The sequence below is a fragment of the Heterodontus francisci genome, chromosome 40, assembly GCF_036365525.1.
Source record: "Heterodontus francisci isolate sHetFra1 chromosome 40, sHetFra1.hap1, whole genome shotgun sequence".
Classification (NCBI taxonomy): domain Eukaryota; kingdom Metazoa; phylum Chordata; class Chondrichthyes; order Heterodontiformes; family Heterodontidae; genus Heterodontus; species Heterodontus francisci.
The window spans coordinates 5,556,435-5,576,599 of NC_090410.1; the positions used below are offsets into that span (position 1 = coordinate 5,556,435).

The 20,165-nt window shown below is 42.2% G+C and overlaps 1 protein-coding gene across 2 annotated transcripts in view; it reads right to left on the minus strand.

Annotated features, from left to right (window-relative positions):
• The window catches only part of LOC137353003 (SPARC-related modular calcium-binding protein 1-like), a 125,881-nt gene that overhangs the window by 41,546 nt on the left and 64,170 nt on the right, over positions 1-20,165 (minus strand). Inside the window, exons 7-12 of one of the 2 annotated variants that reach the window (XM_068018882.1) lie at positions 19,872-19,951; positions 18,052-18,120; positions 17,077-17,269; positions 15,811-15,893; positions 15,161-15,257; positions 10,746-10,993 (exon numbers count right to left, since the gene is read on the minus strand). In XM_068018882.1, the coding sequence (XP_067874983.1) occupies positions 10,746-10,993; positions 15,161-15,257; positions 15,811-15,893; positions 17,077-17,269; positions 18,052-18,120; positions 19,872-19,951 (770 nt within the window). The remainder of the gene's footprint in view (positions 1-10,745; positions 10,994-15,160; positions 15,258-15,810; positions 15,894-17,076; positions 17,270-18,051; positions 18,121-19,871; positions 19,952-20,165) is intronic. The other variant, XM_068018883.1, reaches the window with a different exon arrangement.

Here is a 20,165-nt window from a genome sequence, read left to right on the forward strand (position 1 = left end):
GAACACCAGGGAGAACTCCCTGCTCTTCTTTGAAATAGTGCCATGGAATCTTTTACTTCCTCCAGGAAGGGCCGACAAGACCCCAGTTTAATGTCTTGTCTGAAAGACAGCACCAACATTGCAGCACTCCCTCAGTTCTACACTGAGTTGCCAGCCTAGATTATGTGCTCAAGTCTCTGGAGTGGGACTTGAACCCACAACCTTCAGACTCATAATCATAAATGATTCCACTGCCCAGATTTCCATTCTACATGTTGATCACTGTATGTGCCACCTCCTGACATTTACAGGGGTGTACAGTGTTCTAAGGATTTAATGAGCATCAATATATTTGTGCCTATTGGCATTGGATTTTACAGACATCACAGAATTACAAAATTGTTACAGTGTAGAAGGAGGCCATTGGGCCCATCGTGTCTGCACCGGTTCTCCGAATGAACAGTTCACCTAGTGCCAATCCCCCGCCTTCGCCCCGTAACCCTGCACATTCTTCCTTTTCACATAACTGTCTAATTCCCTTTTGAATGCTTCAATTGAACCTGCTTCCACCACACTCTCAGGCAGTGCATTCCAGACATTAACCACTCGCTACGTGAAAAGATTTTCCCTCATGTCACTTTTCCTTCTTCTAAATCTGTGCCCTCTCGTTCGCGATCGTTTCACAAGTGGAAACAGTTTTTCTCTATCTACTCTGTCAAGACCCCTCATGATTTTGAACATCTCTATTAAATCTCCTCTCAGCCTTCTCTTCTCCAAGGAAAACAGTCCCAACTTCTCCAATCTATCTTCATAACTGAAGTTCCTAATCCCTGGAAGTATTCTCGTGAATCTTTTCTGCACCCTCTCTAAAGTCTTCACATCATTCCTAAAGTGTGGCACCCAGAACTGGACGCAATACTCCAGCTGAGGCCAAACTAGTGTCTTATACAAGTTCAACATAACCTCCTTGCTCTTGTACACTATACCCCTATTAATAAATACTGTACGCTTTATTAACCGCTCTCTCAACCTGTCTGGCCACTTTCAATGACTTATGCACATATACACCCAGGTCCCTCTGCTCCTGCACCCCCTTTAGATTTGTACCCTTTATTTTATATTGTCTCTCCATGTTCTTCATACCAAAATGTATCACTTCACAGGGTCAGGGTCTGATATATACCGGGTGGGGAGTTAATGGGCAGAGAGTGATGGGGCTATCCTACCTTTTCTTGGGATGTCGTTTCTTATGGAACAAATGCTTGTGTGATTCCCATCTCTTTTTGTAAGAGCTGTTCCACTAATCTCAGGCAAGGAAGCACTGACATTTATAAGCTGGAATGATCTTGTTGCATAGAATGCCAATGTGCTATGACCTTCACAGTAACAGGTAGCACTGTGCCAGTCTTGATGTGCCTGCTAGCAAGAAATGGCACAATTCAATCACTGCATCAGAAGTATGCAGAGGAGTCAAAGACCAGTTTCATCCAGCATGCCCAGGTAAGAGTGCCATGGTCTGTACACCTGGGTCCGGGTATAGTGGATAAATTATAAAGGGTAATTCTGCACACTCATTGTACCTATGCAGAGGAGTGCATTATATATTTGATCATTGAACTGAAATGATAGGTTCAGGCTATCTCTCTCTCTCCTCCTTTACTTCACTCCTTAAAACCTACCTCTTTGACCAAGCTGTTAGTCACCTGTCCTAATATCTCCTTATGTGGCTCAGTGACAAATTTTCTCTGATAATGTTCCTGTAAATCATCTTGGATTGTTTTACTACGTTAAAGGCACTATGTAAATGCAATTTTTTTTGAACTTTTGAACATAGGAATTTATTGATGTTCAATCTTCTAACAAAAAAAGGGTTAGGAACATGATAATGCAAGAGCGAAAGGTAATTCAGTTCCTCTTGCTCAATCTGTTATCCTAATCCTGTCCCAAGACCTGATCTACCATTTCCATCTTTTTCCCCAATCTAAACCCCTGTCCATTTTGAGCTCCCTGCTGCATCAGGAATCCATCCACATCTCTCCCATAAGCTTCAGTGAACACTAGGTGGCAGTCCAATCCATGAATCAATGACTTCAAGTGTGTTGGAATTATTCCTGATGTTCAGCTCTGGTCATGGCTTTTTTCATTTACTATCATGGATCTTCTGTCTTTCACATTTCACCGTATTAGATCCTAAGACTTGAGGGAACAAGCAGGCCCGTTAATCCAACAGCCCATTCCTGTGTGATGGATCTCAGTTCCACCGACCCAATCTCTCATTTTATCTGTCTGTCAGTTTGTCTCTCCAGAAATGCCTCCTGGATCCGTCTTGGGACAAAAAAAAAGAATATTTTTGCCAATTCTTTATTAGTCTTTTCTGTGTAAATGTGAGATATAACCATCATGATAGCTTTCATCATTGCATGATGGGAAATAAGCCATGTCTCTCTGGCCCTGCTTGAAGCAAAGCAGGAAGAAGCCAGTCACCATTGATTGCTAATAGACATAACATCTGAAGGAAACAATGATCCAAGCATTTAGAAAGATTTAACATGAATCACCAGGCAATCAATAAGCGTCACAATCAACTTACAATGACCTGAATATGGAATATATATATACACACACATATGTGAATGCTGAGAATTTCCTTGGGATGGAGGTCTCTCTTGATTGTCTGCAGTAACTTTGGCGGAAGATCAATAGAACAGGATTCTGAGGGAATTCTCAGCATTGGGATCCGTTGTGCAAGTAATTGCTCTGAATGGCAAAATGGCTTCTCAAACGTTCAGGCCAGATTTCAAGAGTGTAAAAAGTATACGTTTTGGACATTTCTGATATTGTAGTCAATTAGTTATGATTTTGACTGCCACAACAGACGAGGCATGAATACGTGCATAATTCTGAATACAGACAACAACCAGCAGCGATTAAGTTATTATTAAGTCACCCATAAGAATCAACTTATTACCTGGAAAACCCTCAGACTATTTAAAAAGAACTCAACATTTGTCAATTTAATTTTTCTATGCACTGATTTAAACCTACACTCTCCTTTAAGCTGACTTCAGTAACTTGCTGCTGATTGAGGCCCTCTCGGTGAACAAACTTGTTTGGTTAATTAATCAGATATGAAAAGGTGTCTGATGTGATTGATGATAATCATTCTGAAAAGCAGCATGTATCCAAAAGATAAAATCAACCACAATCAACAGGTCTACTATTCACCTGAGGCAGTATCCCCGATTACTTTGAAGACTAAGTCATGCTTGGAATATTGGATGTGAGAGTGATTGCCTATGGGAGCTGATTTCCATGTTAAGTATAAGAAAAAAATCTGATGAGAGCTGGAAGTGCAAAACTCATGTTGGAAGTTGCACAAGATACCTCTACATTCACTTATATGCACATGAATATCAAGGATAAGGAACAAACCTATACTTTTTTGGTAAGTCCTAACTACCCTCTCACCTTCTTATGATATCCCCTAGTTCTTCTCTCTTTGGAAGAGCAGCTATTATTTCTTGAACACATTTACATTACCCATTTCAGTAGCCTCCCACACTCTATTGATGTGAGTGTTGCCTGTCTTCGCTTCTTACTTCCGAATCATTTTGGAACCCTTTGCTTAGGTCAGCTTTGCCAAAGCCCCTTCATATAATTTTTAAAACGTCAATAAGGTCACTGCCAAAGAAAACACCATTTTCTCAACCTTTCCACAGAACTTGAATTCCTAATACCAGCAATCAACTTCATTGCTCAGCTCGGCATTCTCTCAAGGACAATAACATCCACCCTTTGATTAGGTGATTAACTCTGCAGTTAGTATGACAGCAACATTTAAATAACAACAAAACACATTCTGGGGTTCTCCTTTTTGGCCCGAGTTCAGATAGGTCTGGACTTCCACCAAATCCACCCAACCCTAACTCATTTTCCTGGGTCAGGGGTTCATGACGATTTGACAAGAAGCTATATAAATGCAAGTTCCTTCCTCTTTGATTTTCCAAAGCCATTATCCTCACCTTGGTATTACCCTGATCATCTCAGTGCACCACTTTAACTAAATCTCACTGCCCTGGCTCTATGAAAGAACTATCATACCAGATTACAAATATAAATAAGAAAGGTTATGCAAGATGAGCCTATTAATAAATTGGGGTATGTAGATAACGCTTAAGCTATTTCACTCTCGATCTCCCTCTACCCCTGCCCTTGACCTAAGGCCACCTTCCCCTTTAACCACTTTCGTGCCATTTCAAACCTCTACTTGGTTCCAAAGCATGGTGCTCAAAATTTCCCAGATGCAAGAATTAGTTAAACTATGTTGCTCATGCCACTCCTTCAATTCTTAAAGAAGAGGACTGGCAAAAGAAGCATCAGTTGCTTCAACTGCAGATGTAGAGAGTCTTGGCTTCAGTAACTGTGTTCCCTCAAGCTGGAGCTAACAGTCATTTCACAATTATATTTGATCCTATTGCATCCCATGGCATGTCAACGGTGTTTCTTCAAGCAAGCATGCCAGCTGAAAAACAAGCTTTTCTTACATGGTGGTGCAGATTACTGTTTATTTGCGTGCTACTGAAAAGGTTAAAGCAATCATGAAATGACTCAACTTAATAGGGGTAAGAGGAGACTTGTTTGGAACATAAATGACAGCGTAGACCAGTTGGGTCAAATGGCCTTTTTCTGTGCTGTAAATCCTATGTAACAATCCTTTGACTGATTCACAATGCCCCTTCTATGGTCACTCGATGATGATCAAGAACAGGAAGCTTGACTAATTTCCTCATGTCTGGGCAGTGAGGCTAATTATAGCAGTTGAGACCAGCTAAATCACCACAGACCAGGGATCGAACCCATGACATTCCAGTCTGTAATAGCAAAAAAAAATTTCTCAGTAGGGCACTGCCATCTTGCTGAGAGTTTGCAACCCAATTTAGTTCCTGGAACAGTCAAGAACAGACTGCTCAATTTCCACAGTTACCTTAATAGGCACTGAAAACATTTGGATGAATATTAAATGGAATATCTGCACGCTGCTATGATATGTATGTGTTATTGGAGCCAACTAGATTGGTAGATCAATGGGGTAATTGCATCAACTGATTCACTGTACATCTGTTACAGATGCCTGGTGAAATGATAACTCAGGTCTTTCTGTCAAGCTGACAATGTCCCTCCAGGCACTGGCCATCACTTGGGAGGTGGGATTTGTTTCTGAACTTCTCTAAATTGCTATTTTGCTCTTCTACAATATTCAAACAAAGGAAATTAATCCTAAAAAGTAATAAAAACTCATCTGATGGGCACTTGGCCTGGTAGGGTGAGTGCCATCTTGTGAGAAGGTCAATGGTCCATCAAGCAAATAGACATGATGTCCTTTCTTAGGCCATTTAGCTCAAGGGGTGGATTCACTGGCACTGGCAATCCTATTCAGTCTCAATTGTATTCAGCTGACTGGGATCCCACCCAACTGCTGCATCTTTGTCTCCTGTACACTATATAAATGCCTAAATCCTGATTTGTCCCTCCATTAAAATCAGTTCCTATCTTTTTCTCCCTTTGGCCCATGTCTCTGTGTTTCAACCAAGGTACCTAGGTGGGCTGGCATAGATATGATGGGCTGAACAGCATATTTTTTCTGTAACTTTATCACCGTGAAGACTAGGTGGATTTAGAATACTTTGCGAAACCAAAACGAACCAGCGGCAGGACCGGCTTCTGAACAAGCTGTCAACTAAACTTAATGATTCTTTATGGTTCACATAATGGATTGTCACCTCCTGCACAAAAACTGACTTTGCTGAAGGATTCAAAAGAGAATTGGACTAATTCCTGATTCAGAAAAGAGTGAAGGAGCGACACAGCCACGTTACAGAAACAACACAGACAGGTATGTTACAGGTTGGCAGATGTAAACATCAAAAATAGAGAACTGCAATCTACTAGAGGTGAGGAGAGACGGCACTTCAAACAGAGGCAAATATTTTTCTCTGAACAGTGGAAGAAATGGAAAATGTTAGAAACACTCAGCAGGTCTGGCAGCATCTGTTGAGAGAGAAACCGAATTAATGTTTCAGATCTGTGACTTTTCATCAGAACTGAGAAAAGTTAGAAATGTAATAGGTTTTGAGCAAGTGAAAGAGTGAAGAGTGTTTCCCCCCACCCCACCTCACCCTTTTCACCTGCTCAAAACCTATTACATTTTTAATTTTTCTCAGTTATGATGCAAGGTCACAGACCTGAAACGTTAACTCCGTTTCCCTCTCCACAGACGCTGCCAGACTTGCTGGCCAGAATTTTACGCCCCCCCCCCCCCCGGGAGCAGGCTGGAGGGGTGGGGGGGACGTAAAATTGAGTGGGAGGCGGATGGGGGGGCGGTGTTTGCTGTCCCCGTCACCTTCCTGCCCCTGCTGCAATTTTACCAGCAGCTGGGGAGGTGACAAACGGCCTGCACGCTCCAGGCCAAATAAGGCCCTTAAGTAGCCGATTAATTGCCACTTAAGGGCCTCCTTCCACCGCTGCTGATATATTACCAGCTTCGGATGAGGGGCTCAGCATCTCAGGAGGCCGCTCAATTAAACCTGGTGGCCTCCTTACGGGCTGGGGGCGGGGGTGTGGGAGCCCTCCAGCCATCCCCACTGGGGCACATTCCCCCCCCACCGCCCCCGCCATCCTGCCGACCTCCCCCTGCCTCGCCAGGGCCCAGCCAATTATCCCCGGTAAGGCCCCAACACTTACCTCAATTTCAGGGCCTCCTCCATTGCTGCTTCTCTGCTGGGTGCAATCCCAGCAGTGGCCACCACTCCCAGCTCACTAATTGGCCGGCAGCTCTTGGACCTCCTGCCTCAGAGGGGCGGAAGTCCCACCCGAGGCCAATTAAGGGCCTGGGCCACGTAAAATCATGGTGTGGCTTCCAGGCCTGGCGTTTTGGCCAGATGGGGGTGCCTCCGCCCTGATATAAAATTCCGCCACTTAGTGTTTCCAACATTTTCTATTTTTATTTCAGATTTCCAGCATCTGCAGTATTTTGCTTTTGTATTAGTGGAAGAAATGGATTGCCTGATGTTTCACACAGGAGACTAATTAACATAAGAGCCTTCAGTCATTGCACTCCAGAACCCTGGAACCTATTCCCACTCCTAAACTGCTCTATGATGCCCTTGGGACTAGAGTGAGGTTTAGCCGAGTTTGGTATAAGATATGAGGCAAAGATTGTGAGACAAAGACTGCAGCAGTTGAACATAAAGGCTTCTCCATTTATTCCCTATGTTTCACTTTCACTTTGTTAACGTGTTCTACAGCAGCCTTTAGAGTACACAATGCAATTTCAAAACACTACAACACTACACCCTCCACTTTGCAAGGTTTTTCCTGAAAACCAACATTCAAGTGAGCCTTAGTCACTTCCTGGGCACCCACTGCCAAATGCCTATTCAGTGCCTGATCCTTTGAAAAGCACTTTGGGATGTTATATGATGTTAAATGTCTTATGTGAATTCAAGTTGCTGTTTACCCTATAGAGCTGACTATGGCTCATTCTTTTAGTAGAGAAAAAGAAAAATAACTCAAAGGTGATAAAATGTAAAGCTTTAATGTGCATATATCCGTTTTTTCAAACTACACTGACAAATTCTACCTCCTACTCCGAAAGAAACTGAACTAATTTTGTGTCCACTTAATCACTCACCACATTCTTACTCACTTCAAAAGCACAAGATTTATGTAAATCATGTGGCACTTTGATTTATGGGCTCGTCGACATCTGTTACCGTATGTGCAAAATGTTTAACCACAAAAATATGTGAACAAACAGGAACCCAGGTTAGCTCAAAGCTTTGAAAGGCTGCTGGCCCCAGACCTTCAGGTTAGACACTAATCTGCAGCCAATTTCCGTTAAGTGAACACGCTGCAGCAGACTGGGTGAAGAGAAATGTCAACACAGGCCAGTCCCTAGGTGTGAAATTGCCATTTGCAAGCTGTTTACCTAAGGGAATCAACCCGTGCCAAAACTACACTTGTCACAAGTACCCCAACAGCCAGCAAAGCAGCCTCCCTATTCTCCCTTAACCTAATTTCCCTGCCCTTATCCTTTTTCTTTGCTATTCTTTTTCTCTTTTATCAGTCTTCTGGGCTAGGAGAGTTCCTATCAACAGTCACCGCACTTCAAAATAATTCATATATGTGGTGCATTGGGGTGTTTTTGAGAGGGGACGATTTGCTACATAAATGACAGTTGAATTTCTTTCTGTTCTGTTATGACTGAGGCGGGAGGAGTGCACTGTTAATTCAGTTACACTTCTCCACAAGTCACAACATATATTTAAATTTTTCCACTTACCGAAACAGTCAATCAGATACTCTATTTTTCCCCAGAATAAAGCCCACCAGCCAGGTTTCTTTAACAAACAACAAAATTATCCATTTATTATAAACCAAGTCTTAACCAATAAATATTCACGTGAATTGAAATATTAAAGCCCCTTATTTATCCTAGCCCTCACACACACACACATACATACATAATCGATTAACCGGGGAAAAAAGGGTTTTTTGTTTACAGCTGTTGCAAAGAAATAGAAGGAATAAAAAAAACCTTATGCTGAAAAGAAGGTATGGAAGGAAGTCCTTTGTTTTGGTGAGATGTCCAAAGGCGAATAGGCAGCTATCAGTAGGGTCTTTCCAGAACAGTTTCTTCCAGGCGACGTTGAAGATCAGTTTGGATAGGCTTTCAAAACGATGCAGCTACAGAAGGCTTCATATAGATCTTGCATCAGGTGTGCAGCAACAAAGGTTTCAATTCTCACACATTCGATGCAAAATTCCTTCAAAGATGCAAGGTTTCTGCAAACATGCAGGATTTCTTCAAATATAGGAGGCAAAAGGAAACACACTTGACACAGGATTTGCTTTTCAAGAGAAAGATGGGCTGGCTGGATCTTCTTCTGTTCTCCTGGCAGCTCAATAAGCAAAACTCCAACTGCCTGTTTTTAACAGTTCAAAAATGAAACCAAAACCCTTTCAGAAACAAGCCTTGTGACAACCATAAATCTTGGCTCGTCTCTTCCTTGTAAATAGCTCTTCAAGCCAAAACACAGCCCCCTGCTTGGTTCTTTGCAAACAGGTGCCTTCCAGTAAAACTTGTTTACATCAGTCCAAACCTTCTGGTAACTTCTTTTAAGAAAAACACCCAAAGTTCAGCTTTGTTAAGATTCCAGCATCCATGGAATCCCTCGTCAGTTTTAAAATATAGATTCTCAAGTTTAAACAAAAAATGGAAACCCTTATAATACTTCCTAGGCAGGAAGTGAAAGCACGAGACACCGATGGAGACAGGGTTATCCCAGCATTCATAGTGATAGTGAAAACCCTGTATTGAAATTATAGGCTCTAAATGAGGATTTTCCCAACTGGTATGGATTCTAGAATAGCTCTACTTCCATACTTTTCCTTTATACTCTCACTCTCCATTGAAAGAAAAATGCCAGGAATTACCAGCATGATTGAAACATGTGATACACAGACAGGAGTGATCCAAGATCATGATCTGATCGAATTAAAGTCTCCTATATCTCCTGGCTGTGTGTCCTATGTGAAATGAGTTTGTGCAATCCTAAAAAAAGTTCTTACTGGGTCCCAAACAGTAAACTATATGGATGTGAGATGTGGGATTATGTGAGAGGGGAGTGTATAGGCTGTTAATTGTATATCAATTGTGTTTAATTATCTGCAGGAGGAGGGCATTAATTGGGGTTTTACTTGAGCACATTTAAAAGACACTTCCTAAAACAGTGTGTGGTTGAGTTAGGAGGTGTATGCTTGTAATATTTCACTCTGTAAATGAATATAAGATTGAGTAAAGATTTGCTCCAGTATCATTCATCACCATCTGGCTTTCTGGATTAGAACATAAGCATGTGTGGGAAGTGTGTATAGACCTGTGGGAGAAATACTTTTTGGCATATGTTGTGTATAGGTGTGTTGTGTATGAACCTGAAGCTCCCAAACCCCAGCTAGCTGCACTAGATTGGATATGTAGCAGTAAATAGAACAAAAGGTCACAGATGGGGGCCCTTCACCCTCTGAAGTTACTGCCAAACTGTACTTCATCATAACTCTTGTTCTGTACTGGGAAGTGACAGGACAAAACACAAATATTTGTAAAAGACTTCTCTGTCGATGTTAAACAATGCTGTCCAGTGAGACTGTGTCAGCAAATAAACTCTAAACATTGAAGCAATACAAAACAGGGACAATATACAGCTTAACAGATGTTGCTGAAGAGAAGAGCTTTTTGCATCAATCATGCAATATGGAGGATAACAGCTAAAAAGATTTACTTTACTTTCTGGCAAAAATGAAACAATGGGTCAAAAACTGACCACCTTGACGATCTTGATTTCTGCAGTGCTTCCACAAGATAGTGACAGCCAATCCAGTCTCATTGTAAAAGCATTGTGAGATGACCATGGGCACTGGGTACTTGATAAGATGATATTGGCCCAGTCATTGTACCAGACTATTTAAAGTATATATTCTTATTGCAGTTGAGAAACTTGTTAATAGGTAAGGTTGGGAAGATAGGTTGTAATATTCAAAGAAGTAAAGTCAGGGTCCAACCCACTGAATTATTAGTCCAGACCTCTGGGTTACTAATCCAGTAACATAACCTCTATACTACCATATACCTATTCCCCATTTCCCAGCACTAACATCCTTCACCTTGTTGAACATGAAGACAGAAAGTCATTAAAACATAGGCCTACTTCTGCTTTTGATGAACCCCAAGCATCCCTTCAGCTCGTGCAGTGAAATGGACTTGTTGCCGTTAAGGTCGCAGTATTCTATGAACTTTCTCGTGCACTTCTTCGGCTTGGCATTCTTCCTTAGGTAAACTTTAAAGGGCCTCAGCTCTTTCTCAGAGATCTCATTGTTGAAGTCCTTGTCCAGTCTCCCAAAATACCAGCGAATGGCACGGTCCTCCAACAGGAAACCAGTCGATCCTTCAGAAACTCTACATAGAAACGGAAAACACATGTACAATGCCATGCAGAACACAAAGTCCCAGGTTCAATTACTGCTAACTGAGAAATTATCTGATCTTAATCAAGGCAACTAGATTGGTCTTAGTACTGAATTGTTGCGGGGTCAAAATCCCATAACTCCCTACCCAGTTTTATTAATGGGAGTACCTTCAGCATACGGACTGCAGTGGTTCATGAAGAAGGCTCACCACCACCTTCTCAAAAGCAACTAGGATGGGTAATGAATGCCGGCCATGCCAGCAATGCCCATGTCCTTAGAATGAATTAAATAAAAACATATTCCTAGGCAGTCATTGATATATCTCTCATCTTGTTTCTTAGTCTTTTCAGCTTTGGCCCTTCTTCCAGATTTCTCAGCTTTAAAAAAAAATCTCTCAGGGTGTGTGAAATTGGACTCCGGCGCGGATAAGACTTTTTGCCACAAAGATCAGAAGAGATAGCAAAAGCATGCACAACAAATGGTAACAATTAACCTTAACTCTAAATGATAGCAGTTGGAGCAACTGCATACTTACACGCATGATGACAGGTGATACCCACATTTGTCCTACGTAAAGAAACCAACACACTGGAGCTCCTGGGGATTTTTAATCTAGTCTTGCTGATAGTAGCATAAACACTTATGGAAAAATGTTTGCTATCTCCCGAAGGAGTCCTCGGATATGTGAGTATAGTTAGTACCTATATTATAAATATTGCATGTAAGAGGTTCTGTTTTACCATCTTATTGACTTGATCTAACAAAGAGTATTAACCAGATATGTTCAGTGTCTTCTGTTCCTCAAACTTGTATTAGAGGTAAAGGATGTATGACAATATCCTATAGTACCTCCAGATAAGGGCAGTGGAGACATATGACAGTATCCTATATAAATCCAACATGTGGCACACTTCTGGTGAAGTTACAGTGACAGAACAGGAGCAGTTGAGAGGAAATTCCCAACTAAATACATTAAAGAATGACCAGGGAGAGAAGCAGAAATATCTCAATGGCACAGCAGGTTGTCTGGAATATCTTATGTTAATAAAGGATGGGATCAGTACATTTGTGAGAGAGGATCTTAGATTGAAGGAGCAAGTTGCAGAATCAGTTTGGGTGGAGCTAAGAAACAACAAGGGGCAGCAAACATTGGTGGGAGTTGTTTATAGGCCACCAAACTGTAATGGTAATGTTGGGCAAGGTATAAATCAGGAAATTAGAGCTGCATGAAGCATGGGCAATACAGTAATAATTCAGTTTACATATAGATTGGGTAAACCTAATTAGCACTAATGCTGTGGAGGAAGAATTCCTGGAGTGTGTACGAGATGGGTTGCTGGAGCAGTATGTTGAAGAGCCAACTAGGGATCGGGCTATTTTAGATTTAGTATTCTGTAATAAGAAAGAGATAATTCATAACCTTACTGTAAAGGAGCCATTAGCAAATAGTGACCATGATATGACAGAATTCGACATTAAGTTTGAAAGAGAGGTATTAGAAATGCTGGCTATGCTTACGGTAGATAAGTCACCTGGTCCAAATGTCTTGCATCCCACATTGCTAAAGGAAGTGGGGTGGAGATAGAAGGGCTTGCCATAATCTTCCCTGGATATGGGGGAGGTGCCAGAGGATTGGAGAGTGCCAAATGTGACACCCTTATTCAAGAAAAGGTGTACGAACAGTCCTAACAACTACAGGCCAGTTAGTTGAACATCAGCGGTGGGTAAGGTTTGTGAAACAATAATCAGAGTAAAAATCGACAGACATTTGCAGACATTTGAGTTAATTAAGAAGAACCAGTAGGGATTTGTAAAAGGCAAATCATGCTTAACTAATCTAATTGAATTTTTAGAGAAGGTTGATGAAGGAAATGTGGTGGATGTTATTTATATGGATTTTAAGAAAACATTTGATAAGGTACCACATAAAAGGCTGGTTAACAAAATTGAGGCTAATGGAATAGGAGGGTCAGTGTCCAATTGGTTAAAATATTGGCTTAAGGACAGAAAACAGCGAGTCGTAGAAAATGGTTGTCTTTCAGACTAGAGGATGGTAGCCAGTGGTGTTCCCCAAGGGTCAGTGCTGGGACCGCCGCATTTTCTGCTATATATAAATGACTTGGATTTTGGAATACAGAGTAGAATTTCAAAAGTTGCCAATGACACCAAACTTGGAGGTGTGGTAAACAGTGAGGATTATCTAAACTGCCTGCAACAGGACATAGATAGGTTAGCAGAATGGGCAGACAGGCGGCAGATGGAATTTAATACTGACAAGTGTGAGATGATGCAGTTTGGCAGAAGGAATAGGGAGAGGCAATATATACTTAATGGCACAATTCTTAAGAGTTTGCAGGAACAGGGAGACCTGGGGGTGCATGTGCATTGATCTTTGAAGGTGGTGGGACATACTTAAAGAATGTTTAGCAAAGCATATGGGATCTTGGGCTTCAAAAATAGAGGCATTGAGTACAAAAGCAGGGAAGTAACGGTGAACCTTTATAAAGCTCTGGTTAGGCCCCAACTGGAGTATTGTGTCAAGTTCTTGTCACCACACTTTCGGAAGGATGTTAGGGTCCTTGAAAGGGTGCAGAGCAGATTTACCAGAATGGTTGCCAGGATGGAGGATTTTAGTTACAAAGTTAGGTTCAAAAAGCTGTGATTGTTCTCCTTAGAGCAAAGGAGATTGAGGGGAAATTTCATAGAGGTCAAAGATTATGACAGGCTTAGATAAGTTAGACAAGGAAAAACTGTTCCCATTAAAGAGCTGAACTCAAGTGGGAAGGCAAGAGTGATTGCCCTTGATATCAAGGCAGCATTTGAACCGAGTGAAGTGGGAATTGGGGGGAACTCTCCCCTGATTGGAGTCATACCTAGCACAAAGGCCAATCCTCTCAGCCCCAGGACATCACTGCCGGAGTTCCTCAGGGTAGTGTCCTAGGCCCAACCATCTTCAACTACTTCATCAATGACCTACCGTCTATTATAAGGTCAGAAGTGGGGATGTTTGATGATGATTGTACAATATTCAGTACCATTTGCAACTCCTCAGGTACTGAAGCAGTCCGTGTCCATATGCCAAAAGACCTGGACAACATTCAGGCTTGGGCTGATTAAGTGGCAAGTAACATTTATGCCACACAAATGTCAGGCAACGACCATCTCAAACAAAAGAGAATCTTACCATCTCCCCCTGACATTCAACGGCATTACCATTCCTGAGTCTCTCATTATCAACATCCTGGGGGGTTACCATTGACCAGAAACTGAACTGGAGCAGCCACATAAATACTGTGGCTACAAGAGCAGGTCAGAGGCTGGGAATTCTACAGCAAGTAACCCACTTCCTAACTCCCCAAAGCCTGTCCACCATCTACAAGGCACAAGTCAGGAGTGTGATGGAATACTCTCCACTTGCCTGGATGGATGCAGCTCCAACAACACTCAGGAAGCTCGACACCATCCAGCACAAAGCAGCCTGCTTGATCGGCACCCCATTCACCACCTTCAATATTCAGTCCCTCCACCACCAATGCACAGTGGCAGCTGTGAGTACCATATGCAAGATGCACTGCAGCAACTCACTACACCTCCTTCGAGAGCACCTTCCAAACCCGCACCCTCTTCCACCTAGAACAACAAGGGCAGCAGATGCATAGGAACACCACCATCTGCAAGTTCCCCTCCTAGTCACACACCATCCTGACTTGGAAATATATCGTCATTCCTTCACTGTCGCTGGATCAAAATCCTGGAACTCCCTTCCTAATAGCACTGTGGGTGTACCCATACCAGATGGACTGCTGTGATTCAAGAAGGCAGCTCACTACCACCTTCTCAAGGGCAATTAGGGATGGGTACTAAATTCTCGCCTTGCCAGCGACATCCACCATCCCATGAAACAAATAAAAAAATGTTGTGCTGTGAAATCACACCCAATAGGAAGTAGGTTGAGACTGCCCAAATCCATTTTCACACTGAGTTCCTGTAATTGAGAGAGAGGAGAGCTTCATCTCATTAGCTTAAGTACAATTCAGTTGCAGACCCTTGAGTTTAATGGATCATGAGACATATTAGCTTAGAACCATTCCAGTAACATTTGTTCTTCAGCAGTAAACAAGAAAGGATTTAAGTCTTGAAAACAGTTGGACTATACCTTCTCCATGTTAGATGATAACCAGATTGGTCCATGTCCATGATGAGGGATTTCAACAATCCTGTCACAAACTCGGTCTTCTTTCCACCAGGGCAACCTGGAACATAATAAACATTAGCAGGTCAGAGGAACATACTTTAGGAAACTTGCCTACTCTTCTAGGCAATTTGAACAAAGCAAGATCCCACAAACAGCAAATGAGATGAATGGCCAGTTAATCTGCTTCTGATGGCATTGATGGAGGGATGAATGTTGGCCAAAACATCAAGAGAACTCATTATTATTCAAAAAGCAGCATGAACCCTTTCACATGAACCTGAACTGGGACACCAGTTTAACATCTCAACTAAAACTGAGCACCTTTGATGATGCAACACTCCCTGAAGTATCAAGCCAGATTAGGAGCTCAAATCCTGGAGTGAAGTTTGAACCTGATGACTCTGAGGCAAGAGTGCAAACACTGAGCCTAACTGACATATTTAAAGAATGTCACAGCTAGCCTGGTCAAATGATAGATATCTTTGCAGGTCCGGCTGACCAGTGACTTGCATTTCACTGTTATTCATCCAGACACTTATTGTAAAAGTGATATCACACTGGCCATCATCTATGACTGCTTCCTTTCTTATACCAATTTCCAAGTTACTTACCTTGGAGTTTCCTGTCTCTGAAGAGGGGGCCCATCTCAGAGATTTTCGATCTTGCACCACTGCCGCAGTCAGGTGTCTGGTTACTGCAGAGAATGGTAGAGTAAGTTGAAATCATCTGGCCTGAATATTGACCTCAAGTTGTCCCTTGGCTTTCCTGCTAGATTCATCTGCTTATATTCCAATGAATTCTCTTCCTATTTTGAGCTGTTGAACTAACCTTTTCTCTTTCTAATTCTTTTAACAGAGATGCAAATATAGCTGTGAATCTGTGCACTTCCAACTGATGGAACTATCGTCCATTGGAGTATAGTGTCCTTCTAGTGCAAGGATGACGGCAAAAAGACAGCTCAACCACCACCTTCTCGTGGGCAATAAATGCTGGTTTTGCCAGCAAGGCCCACATCCCATGAATGAATAAAAAGATGCACTCTGACATCTTATGGTGAGTTGTACTACTCACCAGTCCACTCCTGAGGTGTCCCTGTTATTTACCTTTCCCACACTTGTTACTTGCCTACTGACCAACTAGTCACCATTCTCCCGAAGTAAAATAGACTTTGTAAAACGTTAACCCATCTATCTCTTTCAAGGTGGTTTTTCAAATAGAGAATGACTGCAGGATGGTGGTTCTCTCTCAAATGTAAAGGGTGTGACCTCAATAACAACCACTTACATTTATACATGCCTTTTATGTAGTAATTAAATGTCAAATTGCTTCACAGGAGCGTAATGACAAAATTTGACACTGAACCACATAATGAGATAATTAGGATACGTGACCAAAAGCTAGGTCAAAGAGCCAGGTTTTAAGGATCATCTTAAAGAAGGAGAGACCTGTTTACTCACTAGGTATTGCACTAAGGCCTACCATGGGGGTGGGTGGACCTTTGTACTTGGATGAGAGATTGAATTTCCACATAACAAGCAACAGAATTCACTCTACTGGGGACAATTTATGGATTCCAATATTTTGAAGAATTATATTGCTCTGTTCTCAATTGTTTTCCTCAAATCAGATACAGTTTCCTGACTAAAAGGGAGGGTAATCACATAACCTGCTTCTACCAAAAGGTTGATCTTTGACTAGCCACTGGGAAGAGCGGGCTAGGTGTGCAGCTTGACCTCCTCCTCTTATGATGTATTCCCCCCCACTGCCGCATTTTAACCAACCCTTGACTCAAAGTGTTCTCTGCGCACTGCCAATCTCAACATGATCACCACCGATTCAAGTTCATCCTTTTCCAGTTTATCTTGTGCATAACTCACCGTGCGGTCGTGCCTTGGATTGGGTGCCCTGAATCAACTCGAACGCACCAGCAGTATCCAGTGGCCTGGTGGCACTGCACTTGTTTGTATAATCCACCTGTGCTGCACTGTGGAACAAAAGCTCCCTCATACTGATGCTGTTTCGCTTCTTCGATGGCAGATCGACGCTCCTGTTCACACGACACCGGCTGATCTGATGAGGCAAGAAAAAGTATACAGTTACAAATGACACTATAAGCCACCATTAAAAACCTTCTTTGTTTTATTTTCTTCCCATTTCCCACCCTTTCCCTGTCCCAGCCCACACCGTGACACATGCTGAGGTAAGATTGTCTTCCAAGAACTCATCCAAGCATCTGTGGCCCCTTAACATTGAGTGTTGCCATGTGGTGCATCACAATCTGTATTTTCACAATGCTTCCAATAGGAATAAAACGAAAGCGTATTTGGGTAGCTATGCCTTGATTAAGCTCTGTAATTGTCAGTTTGACCATGTTATGAAGAGATCAGATGATGAGGGGGCAGAGAATAAGGACAGTAGTCAGCATTAGATTATTAACCTCTCAGTGTCAATATCAATCATCTCGGCCAGGGACTGGGGGTTAAATACAGAATATAGCAAAAACTGACCAATTGGTCATTATTTGTGGGATTTTACTGTGCTTCAAATAGCAGCCATGTTGGACTGCATAACAGCCACTACACTTCAAAGTAATAAATTGTATGTGAATTGCTCTGAGAAATTTCTGAGAGTTGATGGATGCAAGACCTATAAATGTAAGTCTTCCTTTCAAAAGACTATTTGTTTGACATACTTTCCGTTATCTCCTCTAATTCCTGCCAAAAACAAATGTTCTCCTCTGCTCTCCCACCCCCTCATTTGCAAGGTGCCTTGGGATCTGTCACTATTTAATGGTGGTATATAAATGCCCGAGCATCAGAAGGAAGTGCTGGCAATCCACTGGACTCACTTACCTAGCTTGGCACTGCGGTTTGACTTGGCATCTCTTCTGAATAGAAACCACAGAGCTGGATACGTCAATTCTGAAGAACAAAAGTAAAATATTGAAACAGGAGAAGGCCTCTTCATCTCCTGTTGTTCACTGTTCCCCTTTCTCCATTTATGTATATTGGAACTCTGATGATCAAGTATCACTTCTGTTAACTGCTATCTAAATAAACTGGCCTTGAAATGTTCACTGCCATCCAATGTGGTAGCAAGCTGTAGAGACCCAGAAAGATACCAGGTTCAAAACCCAATCATTGCTTGTGAACTAACCCCAGTTGGGGGTGAAACGATTGGCTTTGGTAGCCCTGATCATGGGAGGGGGAAAAAGAATCGGGAAAGGGGGGGTAGCCTTCCACTCCTCATTGCTCTGCAGTAATCAATGACTGGAAAGTGTGCCTGCGTGGACACCAGGCTCATTTAAACATACTCCAATGTTGAATAGTGGATTCTCAGTATTGAGTCTTACATGCAAATAATGGTTAATAGAGGTCTGTGTGCCAGCATGGGTCTGCCTCTTCAAGAGAAGAGAAAATTGGAGGGGGGAAAGATAATCTCTTTCTACTTTTCAATCTTCTTTTCACCTTTGTATTCACTTCCCTTTCAATATTCACCTCTCATATATGTGCATCATTTTTTTTGGATGAACTCGGTATGGGGTAAGTTTCTGACTTAAACTCCTGACGTGGAGCCTCACTCGCTGGGAGCATTTATTGGAAATGCAGATGCATGTGATTTTCAGACCTGACCCAGGTATTTGATTAATAAAAGCAGGGACATTGTGAAAGTAGGTGGTCTGTTTGATGATGATGAATTAGGAAGAACTTGGGCCTCCCATAGAGACTCAGTGATAAGAGGGTGCAGAAATATAGAATGAACTAGTTGTTCAACAAAGCTCCAACTCTTCCTCTTCAGACAGTCCTAGGTCAGTTATAGTAGAATAAAACCCTGTCTATTATACTCAATGTTCCCAGTATAGGTAGGAAAAAAATCAGCAGAATTCCTGTTACTGCTCGCTGACCAAGACTGCTGCTGGAAAGTGTTCATGTGGAGTTGGTACAAGGGCAATACTGGCTTGCTTGTGATGCCCCGTGGTCATGTAGCTGCTAACACTTTTATACAAAGAATGGCACCCGAGATCCCCATAAAACTGTTATCTGGAGTATCTGAAAAATCTGGTGCAGTGCCATTTTTGTTTAGCTCGCATCATTAACAAGTTTCCAGAGTAGGTTCCAATACCACTCTTGCGATGGCAGCTTTTGAGCCTGCCAGACAGGCATGATTATCTTCAAATCTACTTAGCCTCAGCTGGAATGGATGTGCCAAAGGGTCACTTACCCCAAACCTGGGTACATTAGTGTAGCAGTTATGTAACTGGACTAGTAATCCAAAGGTCTGCACTACTAATCCAGGTAAAATGCTAGTTCAAATCTCACCATGACAGTATAAGAACTTGAGTGCAATTCAAATGGAAATCAATAGCTGGAATCAGTAAAAGTGACCATTAAGATGTTGGATTGTTGGCAAAACCCAATTGGTTCACCAATGTTGTTCTTACCTGGTCTGGGTCTATGTGGCTCTAGTCCCATGCCAATGGTGGTTGACTCTTAACTGCACTCAGAAGTGGCCTAGCAAGGCACTCAGTTGTATCAAACTGTATTTAGGCAACTAGGGATGGGCAATAAATACTGACCTTGCCAGTGACATCACACCCCAAGAATGATCAGTCACTTTCTATTTGAATGCCTACATTTATTGTGGAGGCGTAGAGAAATCGCAGAAACCTCACCTGGATTTTTGGAGATTAGAAGCGCATCTTTATGCCTCTCATCAACAGGCCTCTGCTGGTGACGATCCAGTGCTTCACCTGTAAGGGGAATAGCCAATCAAAAAAAAACAACTGTAGAAGGTTTTTGGAACTGGATCTTTGCTGCCTTCTGGATTTCTTGTGGTTGGATGTGCACGCCAGATCAGTTACATGTGCATCAAAAATCCTTGTATCTTGTGACCCTAACTAATCTTTCAGCTAACTCGTGGACTGAGACTCATGGCTGAAACCCAATTTATGTATATAAAGCAGGAT